The sequence below is a fragment of the Ambystoma mexicanum genome, chromosome 2p, assembly GCF_040938575.1.
Source record: "Ambystoma mexicanum isolate Mex_15411 chromosome 2p, UKY_AmexF1_1, whole genome shotgun sequence".
NCBI classification, from domain to species: domain Eukaryota; kingdom Metazoa; phylum Chordata; class Amphibia; order Caudata; family Ambystomatidae; genus Ambystoma; species Ambystoma mexicanum.
This window is the reverse complement of record NC_090923.1, coordinates 169,958,081-169,981,267: the sequence shown is the minus strand read 5'-3', so window position 1 is coordinate 169,981,267 and position 23,187 is coordinate 169,958,081. Positions and strand designations below refer to the sequence as shown.

At 48.6% G+C, this 23,187-nt stretch overlaps 1 protein-coding gene across 9 annotated transcripts in view; it reads right to left on the bottom strand.

Moving 5' to 3' along the window:
- The window catches only part of TMCC1 (transmembrane and coiled-coil domain family 1), a 987,752-nt gene that overhangs the window by 494,720 nt on the left and 469,845 nt on the right, over positions 1 to 23,187 (bottom strand). For all 9 annotated transcript variants that reach the window (XM_069643435.1, XM_069643431.1, XM_069643429.1 and 6 more), the window contains one exon: positions 10,162 to 10,858. In XM_069643435.1, coding sequence (XP_069499536.1) covers positions 10,162 to 10,722 — 561 coding nt within the window. In that variant the 5' untranslated portion in view covers positions 10,723 to 10,858. The remainder of the gene's footprint in view (positions 1 to 10,161; positions 10,859 to 23,187) is intronic.

The window sequence follows — 23,187 nt, the reverse complement described above, 5'->3', positions numbered from 1 at the left end:
GTCTTAACATGGAGATTTAGCTTTCCTTATTCCCTTCTCTCTCTCACCTTTTGTTCTTGCCTTTTTCTCCCTAGGCGCTGGGGCGTGACTGCGAATCTGGATGATCGCTGCTGAACATGGAGGCGCCCTGTAAAGATGAGTGGAATGCGGCGCTGCAGCGATCGACGCGATGAGCTTTTAAATAAAAGTCTTCCTTTTCAGGATTTGTCGGCGAGATGTCTCCGGGATGCAGATTTAGCAGGTAAGGACTTTTCCTTCTTCTGTTCTCTTTTCCTTTGCAGGTGATGCTGGTAGACGTGGCAGAAGTCAGGATGCAGGAGCAGACACGGTGAGCGTCCAGCTGCTAGATGCAGAACAACGCAAAGCACGTGTGGCTGTTCGGGTGGTGTTTAAATAGCCTTGGAAGAAGTTCCAGGTATGTATCCTTCCTCCAATCAGGTATGTATCCTTCCCCGACCACGCCCGGATGGTAAATTAGTCCCACAGGTAAAGTAGTTCCTTTCAGGCCTCAAGGAGGCCGGGATCCTGCAGCATGGCCTGCATCAGGTAAGTGCACCCAAGCACTCCCATAATGAACCTGGCGCCTATGGCGCCAGGACTGATGTCTTTTATGAGCCTGGCGCCATAGGCGCCAGAACACTGTCCAAAGGGCCCCTATATGGGGTTGCTGGGTCTTTCCTTGGGGACTGGATGTCCGCTTTCGGGGACGCAGGGCTTGCACCGGCTCCCCGGGAGCGGGCATCATGACAATAGGCCTCAGCTTCATCTTCCTCCTCATCCTGGTCCTCTTCATCCCCATAATAAGAGACCCCTGTCTGGTCTTCCACCGATTGTGGTTCAGTTTCTTCACAATATACATCAGGGTGGTAAGATTCGATCACCAAAGGGTCTGTGACCCAGCCCTGCGCCGGGGAATCAGAGCAGGATTGTTTTAGTAGGGGGCTGAGAGTCTTTGGACCCCGAAGGGGCAGAGGTAGCCGGGGTGTTAGCATAGCTATGAAAGTAATTAGGGTCCTTCACATAGAAGTCCGCCATAAATTACATCCTTCTCATGACCCCGTCAATTCCAGCTGAATTCCATTCTCTGGAGATAGGAATAACGTGTTCTGATTCCTCCTCCATGCCCATATCCTGAGCAGTGGGAGGAATTACTTTACTTTTAGTGGTAGGGCCATGGACCTTGGACTTTCCAATAGATTTAGGGGCCTTCTGTTTATCTTTATGACTATGGAGTTTAGAAGACTTTTTTATACTGTTTATACCCTTTTCCATGACTAGAGGAATGTTTTCCAGTATTTTTGTGGGCCTCCGAGGGATTTGACGCCTGGCGTCGAGATTCAGAGGTGGTACGAGATTCGGAGGTTGTATTGGAGGAAGGACGTCGAATTTCGAGTGTAGACGCTAAGCGTCTTGACTGAGGATAGAGGTCTGAATCGTTTTCTGACGACCGGGCCTCCGGGACTATTGAAAGTATGACATCTTTATCAACCGTGGACAGTTGTTGTTTGTCATGAGGCGAGCACGAACGGCAATGCCGGGACACAGATTTGGTAGACCGCTCTTGGTGTCTTCCGTTGCCGATCGCTCGACAAGCGTATCGAGTCACGGCCGGGGCTGGTTTGTTTAGTGGAGGTAGTATGTGTCACTCTCTTGCCGCCTGGTGTTGTCCCCACAACGTGGCCGCCGGCCAGTCCTACGGGGTCGTGGGCCTGCGCCTGGGTGTCCGAAGTCACCCCTCTGCCCTCGCCGTCCGATTTGGCGACGTTGCTGCCATCGCTGAACGTTCCCTCGACTTCCATGGCCTCTTTCTGCCTGGCGTAGTGGGCCCAGCGTTTAGTCGAGCTGTCTTTAGGGGTTTTTGGCTTGAAGAGCTTGCAACCTCGACAGGTAGCCTCTGGATGGTCTTGTGGGAGACACAGATTGTACGTATTGTGCTTGTCTACCCAGGGCCCAACGACTAGGTCACTCCCCAATGCTCAGTGCACCTCAAAAAAACTGAAGGATGTACTAGTGACAAATCTTTGAATTAGATTTTTACAGTTGGAATATTATTGCTACTGCATTACCTATTGGTTGCCCTATAAAACATTTAAAATATCTAAATGTGCTGTATATAGAGGCCAACCTCCACAGTTTTCACTGTTCTACAACTGTTGAGCAGGTGTGTTTATACTTAAAATTCAATGTTCACCCATTAGGGTTTTGATTATACCTGTGCTTTTTTCTTTTCTTGATAATATGACTGTAAATGACATGCAGTTTCTGTTTCTCTGACATAGGAATTACTGTAACAGGGAAATAAAAACATTGCGGAAATGAGCCTGCGCCCTTTTTGACTCTGGCTAAATAAAGAAGCCTAAAGTTCACTGAACATGTTTTTTTTGCTCCCCTCTCTCTCAATGAAAGCGAGCTAAACCATACAGTTCTACATACACTATGCATGTAAAATGTTGTAATCTTTACAGTAAAATGTGTTAGTAAAGAAACCAACATTTATGTGGTAGGACCCCACCTCTTTGTTTCCATAGTGATTGTCCCGTCCGCTCTGTCTAATCACGTCTGTCTGTTTTCGTGTCCTTGTTTCTGCACCCCGAGGCTCGCGAGTTACCGGCGCAATATAAATATTAAAATAAATGAAATAGTTTTTAGCTCTGAATTCCTCCCACTTCCTTTGAGCAGTCCCTCCGGTTACCCTGTCTACCCAGGGAAACTTCTTGTTACACTTTGGGCAGAACTTAAATGGAGTACTCTCCATACGTTATAAAATGGCAGCGGGCGGTATATGTAGGAAAAAAGGTGGAAAGAAGCCTGTTATGACCACCCCCCCACTCTCCCTACTATACAGGGCCGAGGCCAGAGGCCTTCCAAGGCCCGATGTCCGTCGTGGCAGTCCTTGATGGCTGGATTCCTCGATCTTCCCCGGCGTCGGTCTTCGGCGTAAGGTGGAAGTAAACAGGGAATTGTTTTACTGTAATTGTAAGAATAAATGGCTAAAGCCAAGGGAACTCTGCAACATGCGTCTGACTAGTATGGCAGAAAAAAAACAATATGAGGGTCCTACATGCGTGAGGAATCATGGGTACAGGGGACGTCACACTATGGATAGACTACTGGCACGCCCTGGTTCGACGCCCCTTTGAGTTTCGAAAAACAAACTAATACTCTGCAGCTACCACTAGATGTCGGCCTATGCACAGCATGTGATCTAAGTGTGTGTGTGTGTGTGTGTGTATATATAGATATATGGGATACATTACTCACCGTAATCATATTTCTGATGCTTGCGTCTGCTTAGATTCACATGCTGTGCATAGGCCGACATCTAGTGGAAGCTGCGGAGTATTACAGTTTGTTTTTCGAAACTCGAAAATGGGCGTCGACACAGGGCGTGCCAGTAATACTATCCCTATTGTGACGTCCACTGTACCCAAGATCCCTCACGCATCTAGGATCCTCAGATTGTATTTTTTCTAACATGAGGTAGCATGAGGAGTAGCGTGAGTACAGATAATCCAAGCAGATAGACAGAAAGGTAAGACTACCAGCAATCATGCGCCTTCTCTCGGAGGGGAGGAAGCGTGGGTCGCATGTGAATCTAAGCAGATACAAGCATCAGAAATACGATTACGGTGAGTAATGTATCCCTTCTGAGGCTTGTGGAATCTGCTTAGATCACATGCTGTGCATAGATTAGCGAGCAGTACCAGAAGAAGGAGGTGGGATGTGAGAAGGGTCATGAGCAAATAAGTGTCTTGGAACCGCTTGTCCCACTTGTGTATCTGCCTTGGAATGGGTGTCAATGCAGTAATGCTGAGTAAAAGTGTGAATAGAGCTCCAAGTAGCTGCTTTGCAAATGGTGTCAAAGGGTACATTTGCAATGAAAGCCAGAGTGGCCCCAATGCCTCTAGTAGAGTGGGCCCTTGGCGTAAAAGGCAGAGTCTTTTTAGAGAGTGAGTAACACAGCTGGATACAGTAAATAATCCACTTCGAGATGGCACCTTTCGAGACGCGATCCCCCTCTCTGCCTGTAGCTACGGAGACAAACAGTTGATCTGTTTTCCTTAGCGGTCTTGTTTTATTTACATAGTAGAGGACCGCCCTACGCACATCTAGGGTGTGTAGTTTCACCTCAGCCGAGCTTTGCGGGTTCTGGAAGAAAGCCGGAAGCTCGATGGACTGGTTTACATGGAATTTTGATATAAATTTAGGTGAGAACCTAGGGTGTGTGCGTAAAACCAGTTTGTCTTTATGGACGGTAAAGAAGGCATCCTGCACTGACAGAGCCTGAATTTCACTGACCCTTCTTATAGAAGTAATAGCTACTAAGAAGGCCGTTTTATAAGTCAGGTGTTTGAGACTGCTTTTATGCATGGGTTCGAAAGGGGGTCCCATGAGCTTGGCTAGCACCACATTAACGTCCCACCCTGGTGGTGGGTTTGTAATAGGAGGGTGAAGTCTCTTTACTCCTTCCATGAAGGCTTTAACTACTGGTACTTTCCACCACAAAACCTTGCTATGTGAAGTGGTGTAAGCCGAGAGGGCTGCCAGGTGTACTTTCAGTGAGTTAAAAACCAATCCTGAATCTAGCAGGTGGAGCATGTATGTAACAATAGTGGAAGGAGTGCAATCAACCGGGATGATTTGTCTACTCTGGCACCAGATAACGAACCTCTTCCACTTGTCAAAGTAACATTGCCTTGTGTTTGGTTTCCTAGATTCCTTTAGGATGTCCATACACCTCTGTGGCAAATTGAGGTGTCCAAACTCTATGACCTCAGGAGCCATGCTGCCAGGTTCATTGAGTTGGCTTGCTGGTGCACTGTTTGACCTTGGTGCTGGGACAGTAGGTTGTACCAGGCTGGTAGTTTGATGGGCTCGCACACCGCCATCCTGAGTAGGTGTGGGAACCACGGTTGTCTTGCCCACATGGGAGCAACTAGGACGAGCGTCATCGATTCCCTGTTCATCTTGTTCACCACTTTCCTGATGAGAGGAGTTGGTGGAAAAGCGTACGCAAACATCCCTGACCAGTTCATCCACAGGGCGTTCCCCTGAGAGTCTGGTTGGGGGAACCTGGATGCAAATCCTGGGCATTGTCTGTTTTCGTTTGTGGCGAATAAGTCTATAGTGGGGAAACCCCACTGAGAGAAGAGACCTTCTACGACCTCTCTGTGAAGCACCCATTCGTGTTCCTCTGGGAGGGAGTCTCTGCTCAGAGCATCCGCTAGGGAATTGAGCTCCCCTGGAACATGTTGTGATGACAGGAAGATGTTCCGTATGAGTGCCCATATCCAGATTTTCTGGGCAAGCTTGGACAGATTTGGCGAGCGAGTCCCTCCTTGCTTGTTCAGGTAGAACATGGCTGTAGTGCTGTCCGTCCGGATTTGCACTGACAGGTTTAGTAGATGGGGCTCGAACGCCTGAAGCGCTCTGAATACTGCCAGAAGCTCTAGCAGGTTGATGTGGTTCTTGGCCACTGAGTGAGACCAGAGACCCTGAGCTGTGTGGTGGAGATGGTGAGCTCCCCACCCCGTCAGACATGCATCTGTAGTGACTACTACCTGTACTTCGGGATCGTAAAAGGGTTTCCCCTTTGCGAGATTCTCTCTTGTCCACCAGTGAAGGCTTTGTACCAGTGTTGGCGAAATGACCACTAGATCGTCCCACTGACCACTTGCCTGAGACCACTGTTTCGCCAACCATTCCTGCATGGGACGCATGCGCAGGTGCGCGTGGGGGACCAGGTAAATGCATGACGCCATCATGCCCAGTAAACGCATTGCTTTGCGTACCATTATTTGTTGACCGGGCTGATAATGCGGAATTTGCAGTAGTATATTCCGAATTCTTTCTTCTGAAGGAAAGATCAACACCTCCTGGGTGTCCAGGATTGCTCCTAGGAATTGTTTTGAGGTGCTTGGCACCAGGCTTGACTTCTTCTCGTTGATTGAGAAGCCTAACTAGTGTAGGAGGTCGATAGTCATTTGAATGTTTGTCCTGCAAATTCCTAGGGTTTCCCCCGTTATGAGCCAATCGTCCAGATAAGGGTACACTGGGACTGCCTCCCTGCGTAGGTGTGCAGCCGCCACCGCCAGTACCTTGGTGAATACCTTTGGTGCTGAAGCTATCCCGAAGGGCAGTACCTTGAATTGGTAGTGGCGACTGTCCACCTTGAAGCGCAAGTACTTTCTGTGCGCTGGGAACATGGAAATATGAAAATAAGCATCTTTCATATCCAAGGTTGCCATGTAATTCCCCTTTTTTAGGAGGGGGATTACCTCTTGTAGCGTGGTCATACGAAATTTTTGGGGCCTGACATACTTGTTGGCAGGCCGTAAGTCCAATACTGGGCGCATTGTCAAGTCTTTCTTTGGCACAAGGAAGTAAGTTGAATAAATACCCTTGTTTACCTGGTATCCCGGGACGAGTTCTATTGCGTCCTTTTGTAGAAGGATGGCAATCTCCTCGAGGAGAATCTTCTGATGTTCTAAGGAGTGTACTCTGTCGTGGAGGATGGTTCCAGGGACGCTGCAGTAGCTCTATACAATATCCTGTGGATACTGTTGACAGCACCCATCTGTCTGATGTGATCCCTTCCCAAGCCTGGGTGAAGTTTGAAATGCGTCCCCCTATTGGGGTTGCGTGAGAAGGGACCCTGAACTGAGCGTCACTGCTTTGGTGGAGGCGTGCCGCCTCCTTTGCTGGGGCTGCCTCTGCCTTTACCACGACCTCTCCTATTACCTCTGCCGTAACCCTGGGTAGACTGTTGGCTGTTGTTCCACTGTGTACCCTGCCCCTGTGAATAGTTAGATCCTCTCTGGGAATTTGGGCCGCGTGGGCGACGAAAATTACTATTCCCTCTCTGGTTAGGGGGTTTATTGGTTAACTGGCCAAGGGACTTGAGTGTCTCGTATTCGTCCTTGGCATTATTCAGTGCGTCTTCGACCGCCTTACCAAACAACAGATCGGTTTCCACCGGTTTGTCCAACAATGATGCCTGTGTTTCTGCCTTAAAACCAGACTGCCGTAACCACGCATGTCTCTAGATAACAGTACCTTCTGCTATCAATCTGCCTGCTTTGTCCGCGGCGTTGAAGGTTGCTTTCAAAATGCAACCAGACACGGCTCTACCCTCTGCGGAAATCGGAGCTAATTGGCCCTTTAACGGTTCAGGAGCAGAGGCTATGAGAGCCGCGACTTCTTCCCACTGATGGCAGTTGTAGCTGGCCAACCGGGTGGTGGAGTTAGCAATCCTTGCTTGATAGGCGGACGTTGGGCTACCTTCCTGACAAAACTATATAGTTTTTTGCTCTCCTTGTCGGGAGGAGCTTCTGATGAAGACAAGGGTGTCCCAGCCCTCTTACGAGTGTTGGTGACCACTAGGGAGTCTGGCTTCAGATGTCCTCTTATATAGAGAGGGACAGACTGTGCCGCCCTGAAAAGTTTTTCAACCCTGGGATTGACTGCTCTGGTGAGGTTTGGGTTCACCAGGGACAGATCTATTCTCCGCTGAATGGATTTAATGATAGGGATGGTCTGGGCAACAGGCCTCCTTTCTCCCACTAACTCTTCTGCGAAGTCCCTTTCCTCCTGTACACCGTGGGTGTCAATGTGGAAATGTTCTGCTGCACGAGCGAGAACCTCATTTAGGAGGGGTTGGTTATCGACCGGGGAGTTGGTAACCGGGGCTTCGTTCTCTACCGGGGAATCTACTCTGTATGTTTCCGGGTCATCCTCTTCTTCTTCCTGGTCCTCATCATCCCCATAGTAGCCCGTCCCGGTTTGCTCTTCTATTATACTAAATTCTTGGTCTTCACAAAGGGAAGCCTCTCCTTGATACCGTGAGTATGGAGTTGCGTAAGGTTGTACCTCGAAGGGTTCAGACCTCATAGGGGTTTCAAACCGGGCCTTCTTACTCGGGGGGATAGGATCAGTAGAGCCTGAGGGTGTGGCCCCTTGTGGATCATACGAGAGGAAATGTTCTGGATTTTTATCATAAAAATCAGCCAAAGAAGACATTCTTGACATGACCCTATCTATGTCTTCACTGGACCATTATTTGGAACTGGGAATGACTCTCTCAGCAAGTCTATGGGATTTATCTTGAGTAGCTTTGCTGGTTGTGGACAAATCAGCAGACCTGGGCTTGTCTGTCTGTTTAGGGGGGGTGGAGTGTTTTATAGGTGTGGAAGAATGTACAGGTAGTTTCTTCTGCTGTTTTCCCCCCTCCCCGTGCGTAGAAAAATGTTTTCCCTGTCCCTTAGTGGCTCCGGAGTTTTTCGACGCCTGGCGTCGAGGATCGGGAGAGGTGCCCCTGTCCTTCGAGCGTGGGGCCTCGCTGGCTTTAATTGCGGGCTCCGACTCCTGGAGCGCACCGTGGGGGTGGAAGTCGTCTTCGTCTTCCGACGATCGAACTTCTGTTAGCCTAGGGAGCGAGGCACTCTTGGCAAGAGTGGATGATTGCCTGGAGTCATGCGGCGATCTTGATCGAGAGCGCCCAGAGGACACCGAATCGGACCGTTCTGTCTGTGCCTCTTTCCGAGAACTCGACGTCGTCGAGTCTCGGTTGGACTTAGTGTGTTTAGTGTGTGTAGTATGTGAAGCGCTTGTGTCGCCGGGGGTCTTCCCCATAGCCGCCCTGCCGGACGACCTTCCGAGGTCGGGGACCTGCGCTCGGCTGTCTTTCGACACCGTAATGCCCTCGCCGTCCGAAAGTATGGCGTCGCTGCCATCGCTGAAGGCGCCCTCCGCTGCCATGGCCGCCTGCCAGGCGTGGTGGGCCCAACGCTTCGTCGAACGGTCCTTAAGTGTCTTAGGTTTAAACCTACTACACGCTCTGCAGTTCGCTTCGGGGTGGCCCCTCGGCAAGCAGAGATTGCACTTGGCGTGCCTGTCGACCCAAGGGTATTTGCGATTGCACTTGGGGCAGAATTGAAAAGCGGTACTCTCCATACGCACCTTGAGGCAGCGGGCTGTTAAGTGTAGGAAATGTATAAGGTGTACCTATATACAAAGAGTGTAGAGTATGTACCACCCCCCACTCTCCCTACTTGCAGGGCCGAGGCCATCGGCCTACCTGGCCCGGGCCGAGGCCAGCGGCCTTCCGAGGCCCAAATCCGTCGTGCAGCAGCCGACGGTCGATTTCTTCTCCAGCCGGCGTCGAGTTGTCGAAGTTCGACGTTGGGGTGGGGAAGGATGTCAATAGATAATTATTTTAAATTTTTAGCAAAAGTATGGCTAAGACCAGGGGACTCCGCAAAATGCTTCCGACCAGTATGGCGGAAAAAAACAATCTGAGGATCCTAGACGCTTGAGGGATCTTGGGTTCAGTGGACGTCACACTAGGGATAGTATTACTGCCACGCCCTGTGTCGATGCCCATTTTCGAGTTTCGAAAAACAAACTGTAATACTCCACAGCTTCCACTATATGTCGGCCTATGCACAGCATGTGATCTAAGCAGATTCCACAAGCCTCAGAAATATAGATATATATATCTATAGATAGATATCTCTCTCTCACGCAAAACATGTCAGACAGGCGGGAGTTACAGAGAACTAGGCAAATAAATGTATTATTTATTCTCATTTAAATGATAGTTATCTTCTAAATAAAACAAAAATAATGCTCCATTATGCACCGCTTTTTCAACAGTACACACCAAGATCAACAGTGAACAGAAACATAAATATAGAGTAAAGCGTATTTTAAGAAAAAGGACAGAGCAGGTGAAACCAAGATTGTGATGAGAATTAGTTGCATTTAAAAACTTAGAATAGAGCACCTGTTACTTGGTGTGTGCCTATGGGTTTGCATGTCGTCATGTGTGTGTCCGTTCTACAGCCATAATTGGTTTAGTGTTCAAAGTCAAAATCTCTAATGAGAAGGATCTATTTAAGCGTAATGTTATACATCTGGCGTCAAAGCCTGAACATGTCTAAGGGTAATAAATAGATGGCTGTGATACTCATCTCTCCAGAAAATGGGATGACAACCCCAGATTCATGAAACATTATAGGATGAGCTAGGTCATAGATTAAATGGCATGTCTTTCAGGTTTGCCATACTATGTATTGCAAAAAAGCACAAAAAATAATTTTAAATACATTCTCATTACTTAATGGGAAAGTTCCCCAAGGGAATAAAAAAGGACTCACATACCCGATCTGTTTCCTCCCCGGATATGTAAGAGGCATTCGCTTGCTCAAGAACAGACAAGTTGCTGGGAGCATCAGTGGTGGAAGATGACCTGGGCCGCCCAGAAGCATGCAAGATGCTCACAACATCCTGTGAGTATTTTCTGCTGATCTGAGGGCTCCCCTTTTGTGGGTCGGTTTTACCACGCCGATTGTGTAGGCTGGTGCCTGTTCTTTTCACCTTTGGTGGAGCCCGGATCTGCTGCAGCACGCGGTTTAGCGCAGTGGGTTGCGTAGAGTTCAACAGCACCCCATCGGCATCAATGGCCACTGCACAGCTTTGGTCATCTGGCTCTTGCTCTGGTTCAGCTTGGGTTTGCTGGACCTCATGGGGCGACACAGAGGACCTCCGGCGCTGGTGCTGGAAGAGCTGCTTTAGGCCTTGGCCAATCACGTTAATGTTCTCCATAGCATTGTGAGTGATTTTGGAGAGTTTTTGATCAGCGTCCGATGGCTTCCGGGCCTCTTGGTCAGCAGTTCGGTTTTCGGGGTCATCGTAAGATTGGTCATTGCCAGACGGCTCCATCAGCGGACATCCAGCAAGGCATGTGAGAGATGCATAAATACTGATAGTGTGATTCCTTCGGTTGGTGAGCTGGACGTATTGCCCAATTAACTACGCAACAGTCATCCAACTGCTCCAGAACACTTCACATGATTATCTAAAGTATGCAAAAGGTGAAGGGAAACAACAAAAACTGTTCAGATAACTTGTGGGTGAAATGTGTGCAATTATCATGCAACATTGAAGCATTAGTGTTTGGTGATGAATTCAAGTACAGTGACTACAAATAATTAAAAACATCTCCAAGTAGTGATTTCAAAGTTATAAAACCAGGGCGAATTAGCAATGTAATGGGAAGACACAGTTATCAGTCAGCAGACTTGCAATAGTAACAACATAGCCAAAAAGCACACCTACTAGTCCCAACCATTCATCTATACATTTAAGTCAGAAAAGGAGCACTTCTGCAGCTTATAACAAGTTTGAACCAAGGTTAATACTCCCTACATACATTTATTAGATGCATGCATAAATACATTGCTAAAACGACCTCTCAGGTTAACAGACATTTCAAGAACAGGTATATTGTACATTTTATAATAAGTGGAGGCTGTGGTGCCCAGTCTCACGTTATACTCAGCAAGCCTGGTGCATGAGAGAGAAATGCTGGTTTTCACTGCCTTGCCCGACCTGGATGACTGAGCTGTCCTCTACAGTGAGAAGAGTGCATGCTGTAGGTCCAATACGTCTTTGATCCCTCTACCCAAATGGCCAATCATGCCTTTAAATGGTGATAAAGGGCAATCTTTATTTTCATACAGAGGGCACTTGGTCACATTCAGCAGTGTTGGATACACAAATCCAGAAAGACCTAAACATCGGATTACGTGTAGACCACAGGCCGATCAAAAACGTATGAATCTTGCAATGTACAAATCAACAGCTGAACAAGAAAGCCCCCACAAAGCCCGTGGGAAACTGCAGCTATGGTCCCATTTTAGTAAAAAGGAAACACACTTTTCCATCGACATCTGGCACTATTCAGGAGCTTTTCTTGAGCAAAATCTATTTCCATTCTCCGAGTTAAGTAGATGGTTAAAGTCAGCACTTCTGTATCCTTACATGCGTTTCATCAAAGAAAGAAATCCAAACCCAATGTCACAAAAGTAGATTCTACAGGGTTCACAATGTCCCAAGGAATATCATCAGGCATTCAACACGTAAATAAGGAACAGTATTAAATCATGGGCAAGCCTGTTGATCATGTTAGCAATTCCGCACTATTCCCTGAAACAGAACATGGTTAATGGCTGCTGAAGAGTAACCTGCTTCTCTGATCAGTGTTTCACGTAACGGGACCTGCACTCCCAAACATTAAACTGCATTCCCACGTGGATATCTGGCCTGAAGGGGTGGAGTTAGAACCACATATTGACAGGAGGCAGCAATACCACCAAAGCAACAGTCATCATGGATGCACATGGAACCTTTGCGCATACACGCATGGTTTTTGACCCTGGCTATGTCCATAACTACAACAGGGGGTCTTATGGGGTTTCTGCCTAGTTCGCAGACTTAGACAGGCCTCCCCATCTGGGCAAAAACTTTAAGGCAACCTCATTTGGGGACCATGATTTCAATTATTTTCTATGGGTAAAAAAGAAGCTGATAAAAGGTTAGTGTTGTCAGGGAAAGATGCATGCTCAATGAAACGGTCACAACCCCCACACACTTTCTTGATGAATCGTTAATTTACCCACTCCACACATCTTAGGGATATTTTACAAGTGTGTTTTCTGCATCACTTACAGTTTGATGCCCATATAACTGCAACCAACACTTGTTCGCCACATCCATCTTGTGGTAACCTAAAGAGAGATGTTGGTAAGAACTTTGAACACTCTGGCAGCACAAACCAATACACACGCCCTTTGTGGCGAGAGCTGCTGCCGCCGGCATACAACTGAACGCATTTACGTAATCAATTTTCACAATGGAAAGAAAGACTTTCGCCTGCAATACATATGAACAAAGCCTTTCTGAGTTTTCGCTTCATTATCCACGTGGGTCTCATTGTTTAGTGTGTGACTTTTTGCCAAATCACTTTGCCTAGGTGAAACTACAACATACTTGATCATCCTCTACATTAGTCAGAAAATATGCAACCTGTTGCTTCAGTTCCTAGTTTTCCTCTCTTCCTGCTCAGCTGTCTGGAGTTATGCACCCGTTGCAGGTTGAAAGAGAAGAAACAACAATTTGCTCACAGTCAGAGGGGTAGGCTCGGAGGGCGATTAGGCATCCGTGGGAGGAACATCCAACACAAAGAACATTTCCAGGCAGAAGTACTTTTTTCTTCCAATATATTGTGTCCTCCCACAGATTCCTCATCTTAGACTCCTATAGCAGTTTTGGAGAGGGAAGAAGTGGAATTTTGCGAAATTTTAATTAGCACATAATATGGTGCCGAACCGCTCTTTCAAAGCAAGCATCCTGGCCAAAGAGCGTGTCTAAGCAATAATGCTCAGAGAATGTATGGAGGGAGTACCATGTTGCAGCACTGCAAATGTCCTGCACTGGTGCACCTCTTTGTAGAGCCAAAATAGTTTCCACTCCCCTGGTGGAATGGGCTCTTACATTATCATGACAATCCTTCCCAGCAAGGATAGTGTTTGCTTGGTCACAGCTTGGCCTAACTTGTGACCAGCGTAACCAAATAATCCTGATGATAGCCGACATTGTTGAAATGTAAAAGCTAAGAGCCCTTTTCGGGTCAAGTCTGTGCAGAATGGTGAGGAGGGGATACAAACATGCTAATGTAATCTTTTGTGGACGGACGATTTCTCAAAAGTACCTTCTCCTTAGAGAATACCATTAAAAAAAATGTTTTTCCAGTTTAGTAACCTGAGAGGACAGGAATAAAAGTGTCTCAAAAGCAGCTCCCATTAAAAAGTAAGTATTAAGTTCAAATCCCAGAACGGAACCAGAAAAGGGACTCGTGGGAATGCGTATGTCAGTCCAATCAAGAATTGGTTCCTAATTGGCATCTAAAGAGCCTTGTCCAGGCGTACGCTTGAATATAGATAACCCTGCCAAGTATCCCTTAATGATAGCCACAGGACGAGCCAGGTGCAGTAAAAAAAGAAAGCACTCCATATCCATATGCAAGAGAAAGGATCCATATCTTTAGCTCTGCACCAAATGCAAAACTTGTTCCAACGGCAGCAGTAAGATTTTTGTTGCTGGTCTTCTAGCCAAAAGCAACACCTCCATAATGTCTTCTGGTAGGTCCCAAACTATATATCTTAACCTCTCAGAAAGCAGGTGTCTAAGTTCAGTGCTCGGATTCTTGGATGAAGACGGCCTCCCTCTTGTGAGAGTAGATCTACTCTGTGGGGGGGGGGGGAATGAATGGAGGGCTGATCGACATGTCTAGAATGTCTGGGTAACATGTCGTCCTGGCCCAATCCAGGGCAATCAGGACCCTGGCTTTTCCGAACTTCCTCAACCTCCTAATGACATGAGGGATAACGGGGACTGGTGGGTGGAAATTCCTAGTCCACTACAAATGCGTCCCCAGACATTCTCTCTGAGGATATTCCCTGAAGCATAAAAGATTGCATTTCCTGTTGATACTGGACACAAACAGATCCACTCGAGGGACTCCCCAAAAGAAAAGATCTCAAACGATTTCCTAGGCCAATCTCCACTCATGGGAGATTGTGTGCTGCCTGCTCAGAGCGTCCATCTACCTGGGAAAAAGATTACAATGGCGAACAGCTGACAGATCCCGTTTTATAGAGCCCAAAACCCTGCATTGCCTCCTTGCACAGTGGTAGTGACCCTACACCTCCCCCCCTTTTGTTGAGGTAATACATGGTCACCCTGTTGTCGGTCATTATCAGGACGTTCCTTCATTGGATGGAAGGCAAAAAGGCTGTCAGTGCCACTCTGATCGCCCCCACGTCTAACATGTTTATGTGTAGTCTTGATTCTGATGGGGACAAAAGTCTGCACATCGTCAGAAAGCTCATGAGGGCTCCCCATCCCGTGGGATGCATCCGTGACTACAGTTATCTCTGGCCAGGGTTGCCAAAATCCCCATCATCACGTTCTCTTTGCAGGCACACCACAGGAGATCGTGGGCTACCCTGCTGAAGAAGGCCAGTCACCCTGCCTAAGAACTAGAACCACTGGGATCTGAGATCCAATTGGAGGGACCTCATCTTCAGACGTAACTCCAGCACCAGGAACATGCAGGATGCCGAGCAATATCAAAAAGTAGAATGCCGAAGATATTGGGTGTTTGAATATCCCATTACCATCTGCAAGATATGTTGCGCCCTCAAAACACAGGAAGCAAAGCCTGCCCTGAGGAAGAGCACAAGACTGCTGCAATAAAATGAAGCTTTTGAGAAGGTGTTACCTGGGACTTCTTGAAGTTGATGGAGAAGCACAGTTTGTGGATGAAGTGGCAGGTGCTGTTGAGATGTTATAAAGCCTGTTCGGGATAACGAGCACTGATCAGCCAGTCGTCTAGGAAGGCAAAGATGTGAATATCCCTTCCTTAGATTCGCTGCCACCACCACCAGCACCTTGGTGAAGAACCACGGGACAGAGGGGAGCCCGAAAGGCTGAACTTTAAATTGACAGTGAGTACTGCCAACGGTGAACCTTCGGGTATTTCTGAGCTTGGGATAAATGTACATGAAAATAAGCATCTTAAAGATCAAGTGACACAATCCAGTCCTCGAGCTGAAGGATCTGTGTAACAGGGACCATCTTGAATTTGTCCTTCCCGAGGGACTTGTTCAAGTGCCTTGTGTCCAAGATGGGACACAATCCTCAAAAGTTCTTGTGGATCAGAAAATAGGTTTTGTACCAACCATGGTTTTCTTCCACTAAAGGTACCTCCTCAATGGCACTTTTTTCCAACAGGGAGAGAATCTCCTGTAAGGGGAGGGGACCTGTGTCCCAAGGTTATTGTTCGCTCAGGAGACAGTCTGGAGGACTCTTCAGAAAAGAGGCTGTGCCCTTGGGCCACTTTTTGTAGTGTCCATGCATCGAAAGTAAAGGACTGCCTTTCTTGCAGATACTGCGTTACCTGGACTAGCCCTGGAGATTTGAGCAAAAGACTTAGATAGGTGTTGGGGCTGTGGCTGAGGGCAAGGAGGGGGTTGCCGCCTGGGCTAGGCTAGCCTCCACAAACCTTTGGAGCATGTGAATCTCATTTCTCCTAGTTTTTGCATTGTCTGACCTCTTCACATTTGACTGAAGGCAGAGTAGTATCAGTTTTGTGAAGGTGTGTGTTTGTTGTGGCTGGCAGATGGCGCCACCAAAGATTTTGCTGCAATCTTTAAAGCCTGTTTTTCCAGGCTGTCGTCCGCTTTAGGCCCAAATAAATTGGACCCATCAAAGGGCATATCTAGGAGCCTTGATTGAACATTGTGGGCAAACCCAGATGTGCATAGCCATGCACACACAGCACTACACTCCTGGCATCTTCCAACACAGTATCAAGCATCCAAATCAGACTGTCCAGATTTACTGGGAAGCCTACTTTCTGCCATTAATAAGGTTATTACATTCCTCTCTCATTTCCCATTCTGGAATATTCTCTGCAGCTTGTACAATCACATTCCATAATGTGTAACTATATTTTGCCAAAGCACATGATGCGTTGATTGCTTTAATGCCATGCTCCCTGCCGAAAAGACTTTTTGCAAGGGCGTCAAAACGCTTATCGTCCCTATCTGGGGGTGGTAGGATAAGTTGCAGCTTTGGACGTTGATGTAGCCGCCTGTACTACCAATCTCTCTTGTAGGGTGCTTAGAAAGAAAATCAGGGTCCACAGAGGACGACTTGTATTTTTATACAAACTCCTTTTTAGCAGCAGGAGTGGAGTCTGGTTTCTTCCAGATATCCATTAGTACGTTTTTGAGAGCTATATGAAAGGGCAGCACTCTGCATCCCGAGTAATGTGGTCTGCATGACGACCCCATCCTAGATACTCTATTCTGTTTATAACAGTCCTATAGGCTGCATTTGGATGAGAATGCACATCTGGAGTTGCAAAGTCAACGTCAGGGGAGGCCACTGGCATCTTTTAGACATGAGACTAGGTCTATCAGCCGAGATTCCTCCGAAACGAGGTCTTCTGGAAAATTGGGCGTTCCAAAACATTCATGCCCAAATTACATCTTCTTAGTCTTCCTCCTCGAAAACGGAGCCAAAGGATTTAAAGAAATCTGTCTTCTGCGGAGGTTTATATTTTGAAGTCGACTCAGAGGTCGATGTCAAAGGTTGCTTCGACTCTTTCGAGGAGGATGTAATTAAAGCCTTTTGCTTCAATGCTAACTCAGCAGTGTATGTTGTCGACACCACTTTATTAGACATCTCGGAGGCCTTTCGACTTGGGCTATTAGGACCGTGGGTCGAAGCTTTAATCGATTCCCTGTCGGACTTGGAAGACGGGGTGGGATCAACAGCCTTCTTAGGCTCTTTCGAGGGGCCATTAAGAGCCACCTTTGAAAATACCTCCAACATTTAAGAACTCTTCACATTCGCCTACTTAGGCAGTCCTATTGTGAAAACTTACCCGAAGCCTGTTGGGCGAGGAATCCGATGACTAAGAACAATGGCACAGTTTCTTACTCTTCTTTAAAGAGAAAGTGATGCAAATCACTCATGGATCTGAAAGTCTTTTTTTTGGGTCTTTTCTGGAGATTTTTCCCGGTGGAACTCGTACCTTCTGAGGATTTTCTTTTTGAAGGGGTGGAGGACCAAGATTTCAAAAGAGACAGGCCTAGGGTAGCTTCGACCTTCTCTCCTTCAGGGCCTTCCGGGTCATCAATTGGCAGGAGCAACATTCAATGACATGGGTTTTGCCGAGGCATAAGAGACATTTCCTGGGTGAATCAGTGATCAACATCTTCGAACCACAGTCCACACATCTCTTGAAGCCTGTTTTCGGCATAGTCATAGTGACAACCTTACAGAAAACCTAAAATAGGACGTTCTTAGCAAATCGCGGAGGTGAGTCGAACCGCTCCCAGAGCATGCTGTGCATGTGGAAAAACAGAACCGAGGCAACAGGGTGCAGTGCTTGCTACTTATACTACCATCAACGTCACAACCGTACGTGGGAATGGTAAGCGTTAAAGGACCCAGTTGCCGAACAGCACCCCCTGCTGTTGGATTTGTTTCCCGAGACTTCAAAGCAGGATACAAATATATCTAAGAGGAGGAATACGTGGGACGACAATCCATTAGAAATAAAAATTGTGTCCATTATTCTTAACCCATTATGCTTTTAATGTGAAAGATCTGTCCCAATTCCCATAAAAATGCATGTGTTATGTTCCATCCATGAAGAATGCCAAGGTTCTTCTGGACATTATGTGGGATTTTGGAGCATAGAAGAGTCTTTTTAAATTAAATATGTGAATGTGACAATTATTTGCAAACAGGCTATTAAAGAGTAAACAAGTATTACTGTAGCATCTTGTAATTATTATTATTATTATGGTATTTATTGAGCACGGACCTAGCTTTCGAGAAGCAATGGAGCGGTTTACAGCAGTATACACCAATACAGATTCATAACGGAGAGCATTACAGAGGTGTACATTACAGATGCATGACAGAGCATTTTCCAGTGGCAACAACAGAACAGAGATACAGCGGGGGGTAGGATACAGGGGGCACAGAGGATAGGTACAGCTGGCGGCGAGGACAGGGGCGGGCAGCTTCTAGCCAGTCAGGTGGCTGAACTCTTCCCTGCTTTCAATATCGTACCTAAAGAGAAACCGCGTAGAAAGTATGTAGTTGGAAAAAAGCGGTAGTAATCGGGTATTGAGACATAAATTAATAGTTACTCACCGTAGTGACTAAAGTACCTTAGTCCATAGTCCCCTTTCCTCCAAACTGCATGGGCGTCCCTCGCTAGGGACAGAAGACGGAACCTTTTTCACCAGAAAAAAAAACTTCTTCCCCTTTAAATTGGAGCATGCGCTCCCCCCGACTCCACCTACCGGCATCACACCTCAATCACCATTGAAGCGTCGACAATATTAAGATTGCCTAATGATACCAGTATTATTAGGGGGCGGTAGGATGGTGGGGCGTATGGAAGAAAGGGGACTATTAAGAGCATGTTAGTCACTACGGTGAGTAACTAGTAATTACTCTTACGTCCCATCCCCTTTCCTCCATACTGCATGGACGATTACAAATGAATGTAACCCCCGGGTGGAGAGAGGACCTTCTTTAAGAAAACAAGTTCCTTCGAACTGCCTGTACGAAAGCCGTGTGACTCAGAGCCGGCGTCCAGTAGTGCTTGCAGAAAGCCAAAGGGATGGCCCAGGTAGCTGCCCTGCAGATGACCTGCCAAGGAACCTGGTTCTGGAATGCGACGGCCGTGGCATTGGCTTTGACAGTGTGGGCATGCATACTAGCTGGCAGTGGCTTGAGCTGCCACTCAAAGGCCCCCTTGATGGCAGAATCCATCCACCTTGCTGTAGAGGCCTTGGATGCCGGATATCTGGGCCTTGACCCACGAAGGTGATAAACAGAGCGTCCGACTTGCTGAAACTCTTGGTCCTGTCCAGATAAAATTATAGAGCGCGTCCGACATCCAGACAGTGCAAGTCCCTTTTAGCATCGTCCTTAGGATCGGCCAAAAACGTAGGGAACACCATCTCCTCATTTAGATGGAAGGCAGAGACTACTTTAGGTAGGAACGCAGGGTGTGTTCTCAGGACCACCTTGTCCTTGTGAAACGTAGTATAGGGTTCTGAAGCCACCAGTGCCTGAATCTGGCCGACTATACGAGCAGAGGTGAGACCCACAAACAAAGCTGTTTTAATGGTGACCAGTCTGATGTCCGCGGACGCCATTGGTTATAAAGGATTATGCACCAGGGCGCACAACACTATATTGAGATCCCATGCGGGGTGTGGTTTCTTGATGAGCGGGTAGAGACTGGTGAGGCCAGCCAGATGTCGTTTAACCACCGGGTTGCAAGAGAAGACGACCTTCTCGGAATTCCTATAGGCCCCTATGGCTGCCAAATCGGTTCGGCATGTGTACACTTGCACCCCTGAGTGGGCGAGGTGTGCAGAGAAGGAGAGCACATGGTCCAATGTGCATGTAAAGTGGGGGGGAGGTCGATCTCCTTAGAGTCCGCACAGTGACAGAACCTAGTCCATTTACACATGTATTGGCTCCTAGTAGCCTTGCTCCTAGCACTTTGAATGCTGTCTAGGTTAGCTGGTGACAGGATCAGATGCTTCAGTGTGACCTGCTCAGGAACCTCGCTGCTAGAACTAATTTTTGTTGAGCGGGACGGAGGACCCTGCCCCATGCTGGGCAAGATGCTGGGCCCAACTGCAGTTGAATGGGTGGCCTGTCCGAGAGGCTGAGGAGCTCCGAGAACAACAGTCCCGCCTGCCACCATGGAGCTATCAGAATGATGTAGAGGTGGCATGATTCTCTCAGCTTGCAGCTCACCCTGTGTACCAGGGGTGTGGGAGGAAAGGCATACACTATCAGGCCATCCCATTGTATTTGGAATGCGTGACCCAGGGAGCCGGGGTCCTGCCCCTGCCAGGACGCAAACTGATGGCACTTCTTGTTCGGCCAGGAGGCAAAAAGATCCACCTGCGGGAACCCCCATCTGCTGAATATCCCGAATAGGACCGGATCGTTCAATTGCAATTCCTAATTGTCCGCTCCCAGTCTGCTGAGCCTGTCCGCTTCCAGGTTGGACTCCCCCGGGAGGTGGATGGCCGTCAGGTAGATGTTGTTCTCCAGGGCCCATTCCCATATGCTGATCGCTAGACTGACAGCAGAGGGGACCTGGTACCGCCCTGCTTGTTGACATAGTACATGCTGGTGGAGTTGTCCGCCTGGATAAGGACAACCTTACCCCCAATGAGCGGAAGGAAAGCTTTGAGAGCTAGCCAGGTGGCCTTCAACTCCAGCAAGTTGATACATGGCCCCTGCTCCTGAAGGGTCCAGACTCCATGGACACTGGTTGTCCAGAGTGCCCACCCCCCCAGCCTTTCAGGGAGGAATCTGTGGTGATGGTGACCTGCGGGGCAGGCTGGCGGAAGGGCTTGCCCGTCCACCGGTTGCAGTCCGTGGACCACCATGTGAGGTCCGGGTGGAGAGAAGGAGGAATGCTGACAAGCTCCGCTTGGCAACCCCGCTCCTGATTCTATGAGGCTGCGAAGTGCAGCTGTAATCTCCTGATCTCGAGTCTCGTGTGGGGTACGGCCAGTAGGACCGCTGCCATGATACATAATGTTGGTACCACCAAGCGAAGGTCACTTCTTGGGCGAGGAAGTGAGTAGTGGCCATCTTGAGGTGAAAACTCTCTGGGAGCTCATGTCCCATATGAGGCCCAAAAAGGTCAGCCTCTGTGTAGGCTGCAGCTGAGACTTCTTGAGGTTGATCGACGAAATCCCAGCTCATGGAGTGTGCTCATAAGGGCGGAGGAAGTGATGAGCCGCCTCCAGAAACCTCACCCCGACGAGCCAGTTGTCCAAGTACGGGTAGACGTGGTGGCCCTGGGACCCGAGGAGGGCTGTCACTGCACTCATCAGTCTGGTAAATACCCTGGGGGCTGAGTTGAGGCTGAAGGGTAGAACCTTGTATTGGAAATGGCTGCCCATGATCCTGAACTGCAGGAACGAGCGATGATGCTGCCAAATCGGGAGGGGTAGGTAGGTGTCCTTCAGATCCAGGGACCACATCCAGTCTCCCCTGCACAATGTCTACGCAATGAGTGCTAGCGTAACCATCTTGAATTTCTGAAGAGGAAGGTAAAGGTTGAGGGTGGAGATGTCCAACAACTCTCAGGCCAGTCTGGTGGTTCTTTTGTATGGTGAAAACCAGGAGAAGCAGCCCAGGCCTCGCTGGGAGGGGATGGGAGGGCTGGGACTTCTTCCACTGCCTGGCTTTCGACGAGCGACCGAATTTCTGCCAACAGAGTTGCTGTCCCAATCTTTTGGAGAGACGGGGAGAGTGGGGGGGGGGGGACAGGGAGGAATCGGCATGAGGTACCCCGTGGATACTACGGATAGGATCCATGGGTCCACGAACTTATGATGCCAAAACTGTGCGTGAAGAGCAAGCCTGCCCCTCACCGGAGATACGTGGCCCGAAGGGGCGCGTCATGCCCTCTTTCCCTCCGAGGCTGTAGCGAAGGAGGGGGACTGGAAAAAGCCCTTGCTCCCCCTTTTGCTGTTTCCACCGGTGCAGACTCAGAATGGTCAAGCTGTCTAGACCTCAGCTCTTGGAAGCCCCGGAACCTGCCAAATGCCCACCCTTTGTCGGAGCGTTGATGCAACTGGGTGTACGCCTTTTTCGTGGCCATCGTAAGGCTAAAGACTTCGCAGTTTGTGAACTGTTTTTCTTTTTATCTAACTCATCATCAATGGTGAAGTGAAAAACATCACCACCATCAAAAGTAAGGTCCAATATGCGTTCCTGGACGTCTGGGTAGAATTTGGTACCCCGCAGCCAGGCAGTCATGTCCGTGGCGATGCAAATAGCCCGGCCAGAGGTGTCGATGTGGGCCATGGTGGACTCCATGATGTCCTGCTCCACCAATTTACCGTCTGCCAGTCCCGCTTTGAAACGTGCCTGGCTCTGCACTGGAAGTTCTGGAAGGAAGTCAGCTATTTCCCACCAAAGACTCTGGTTAACAGCTGCCAGCATGGCATCCACGTTGGATTGACGAAGATGCAGCGAAGCGTTGGAATAAAGCTTCATCCCGTACGCCTCCAAGATCATCTCATCCTTGCCTAGCAGCACCGAGGTCTAGGTGGCCGAGGACGACAGACCGAGTACATTGACACCGCACCGATCACCGAAGAGTGCGGTTGAGGGTGTGACGACAGCAACAGTGGATCCCCCTCCATTTGCCCATACTTGGCGTTGAGGCGCCGATTGACAGGCTGTACCGTGTGGGGCTTGAGCCACCCCTTTTTGGCCAACAAGACAACGTCCTTCTGCATCGGGATACCTGTTCTAGCCGTGGGGCGTAGAGTGAGGTCCTCGGGAAGGACCCCCGCTTCTGGCTGTTCGACCTAGGGTTGAGGAAGGCCCAAGTAGTCTGCCAGACCTGCAAGCCGTTCATGGAAGGCCTTAGCTGACAATGGCTTGTCAGGGTCTTCGTCATCTGTGTCCACCAGGGCATCCGGATGGTCCGGAGTGGGTGGAGGAGCGCTGGGCGCCAAGGGATGCGGTGTGGAGACTAAAGGCTGCAGCAGAGGCTTGTGTGGAACTGCCTGAAATGTGGGAGGCTGGGGAGATGGAATCGGCGGAGCCTGCAGCACTGGAGCCATAGGAGGAATTACTATATGCGCAGTTGGAGGAGATGGAGGGAGCATGTCCCTGATTCCCCCCCCCCCCCCATCTGAGGAGATCTCATGAGAGTGAGTAACTTTTCAAAGAACCTCACAGGCCGGTGGGGTGGCAGGT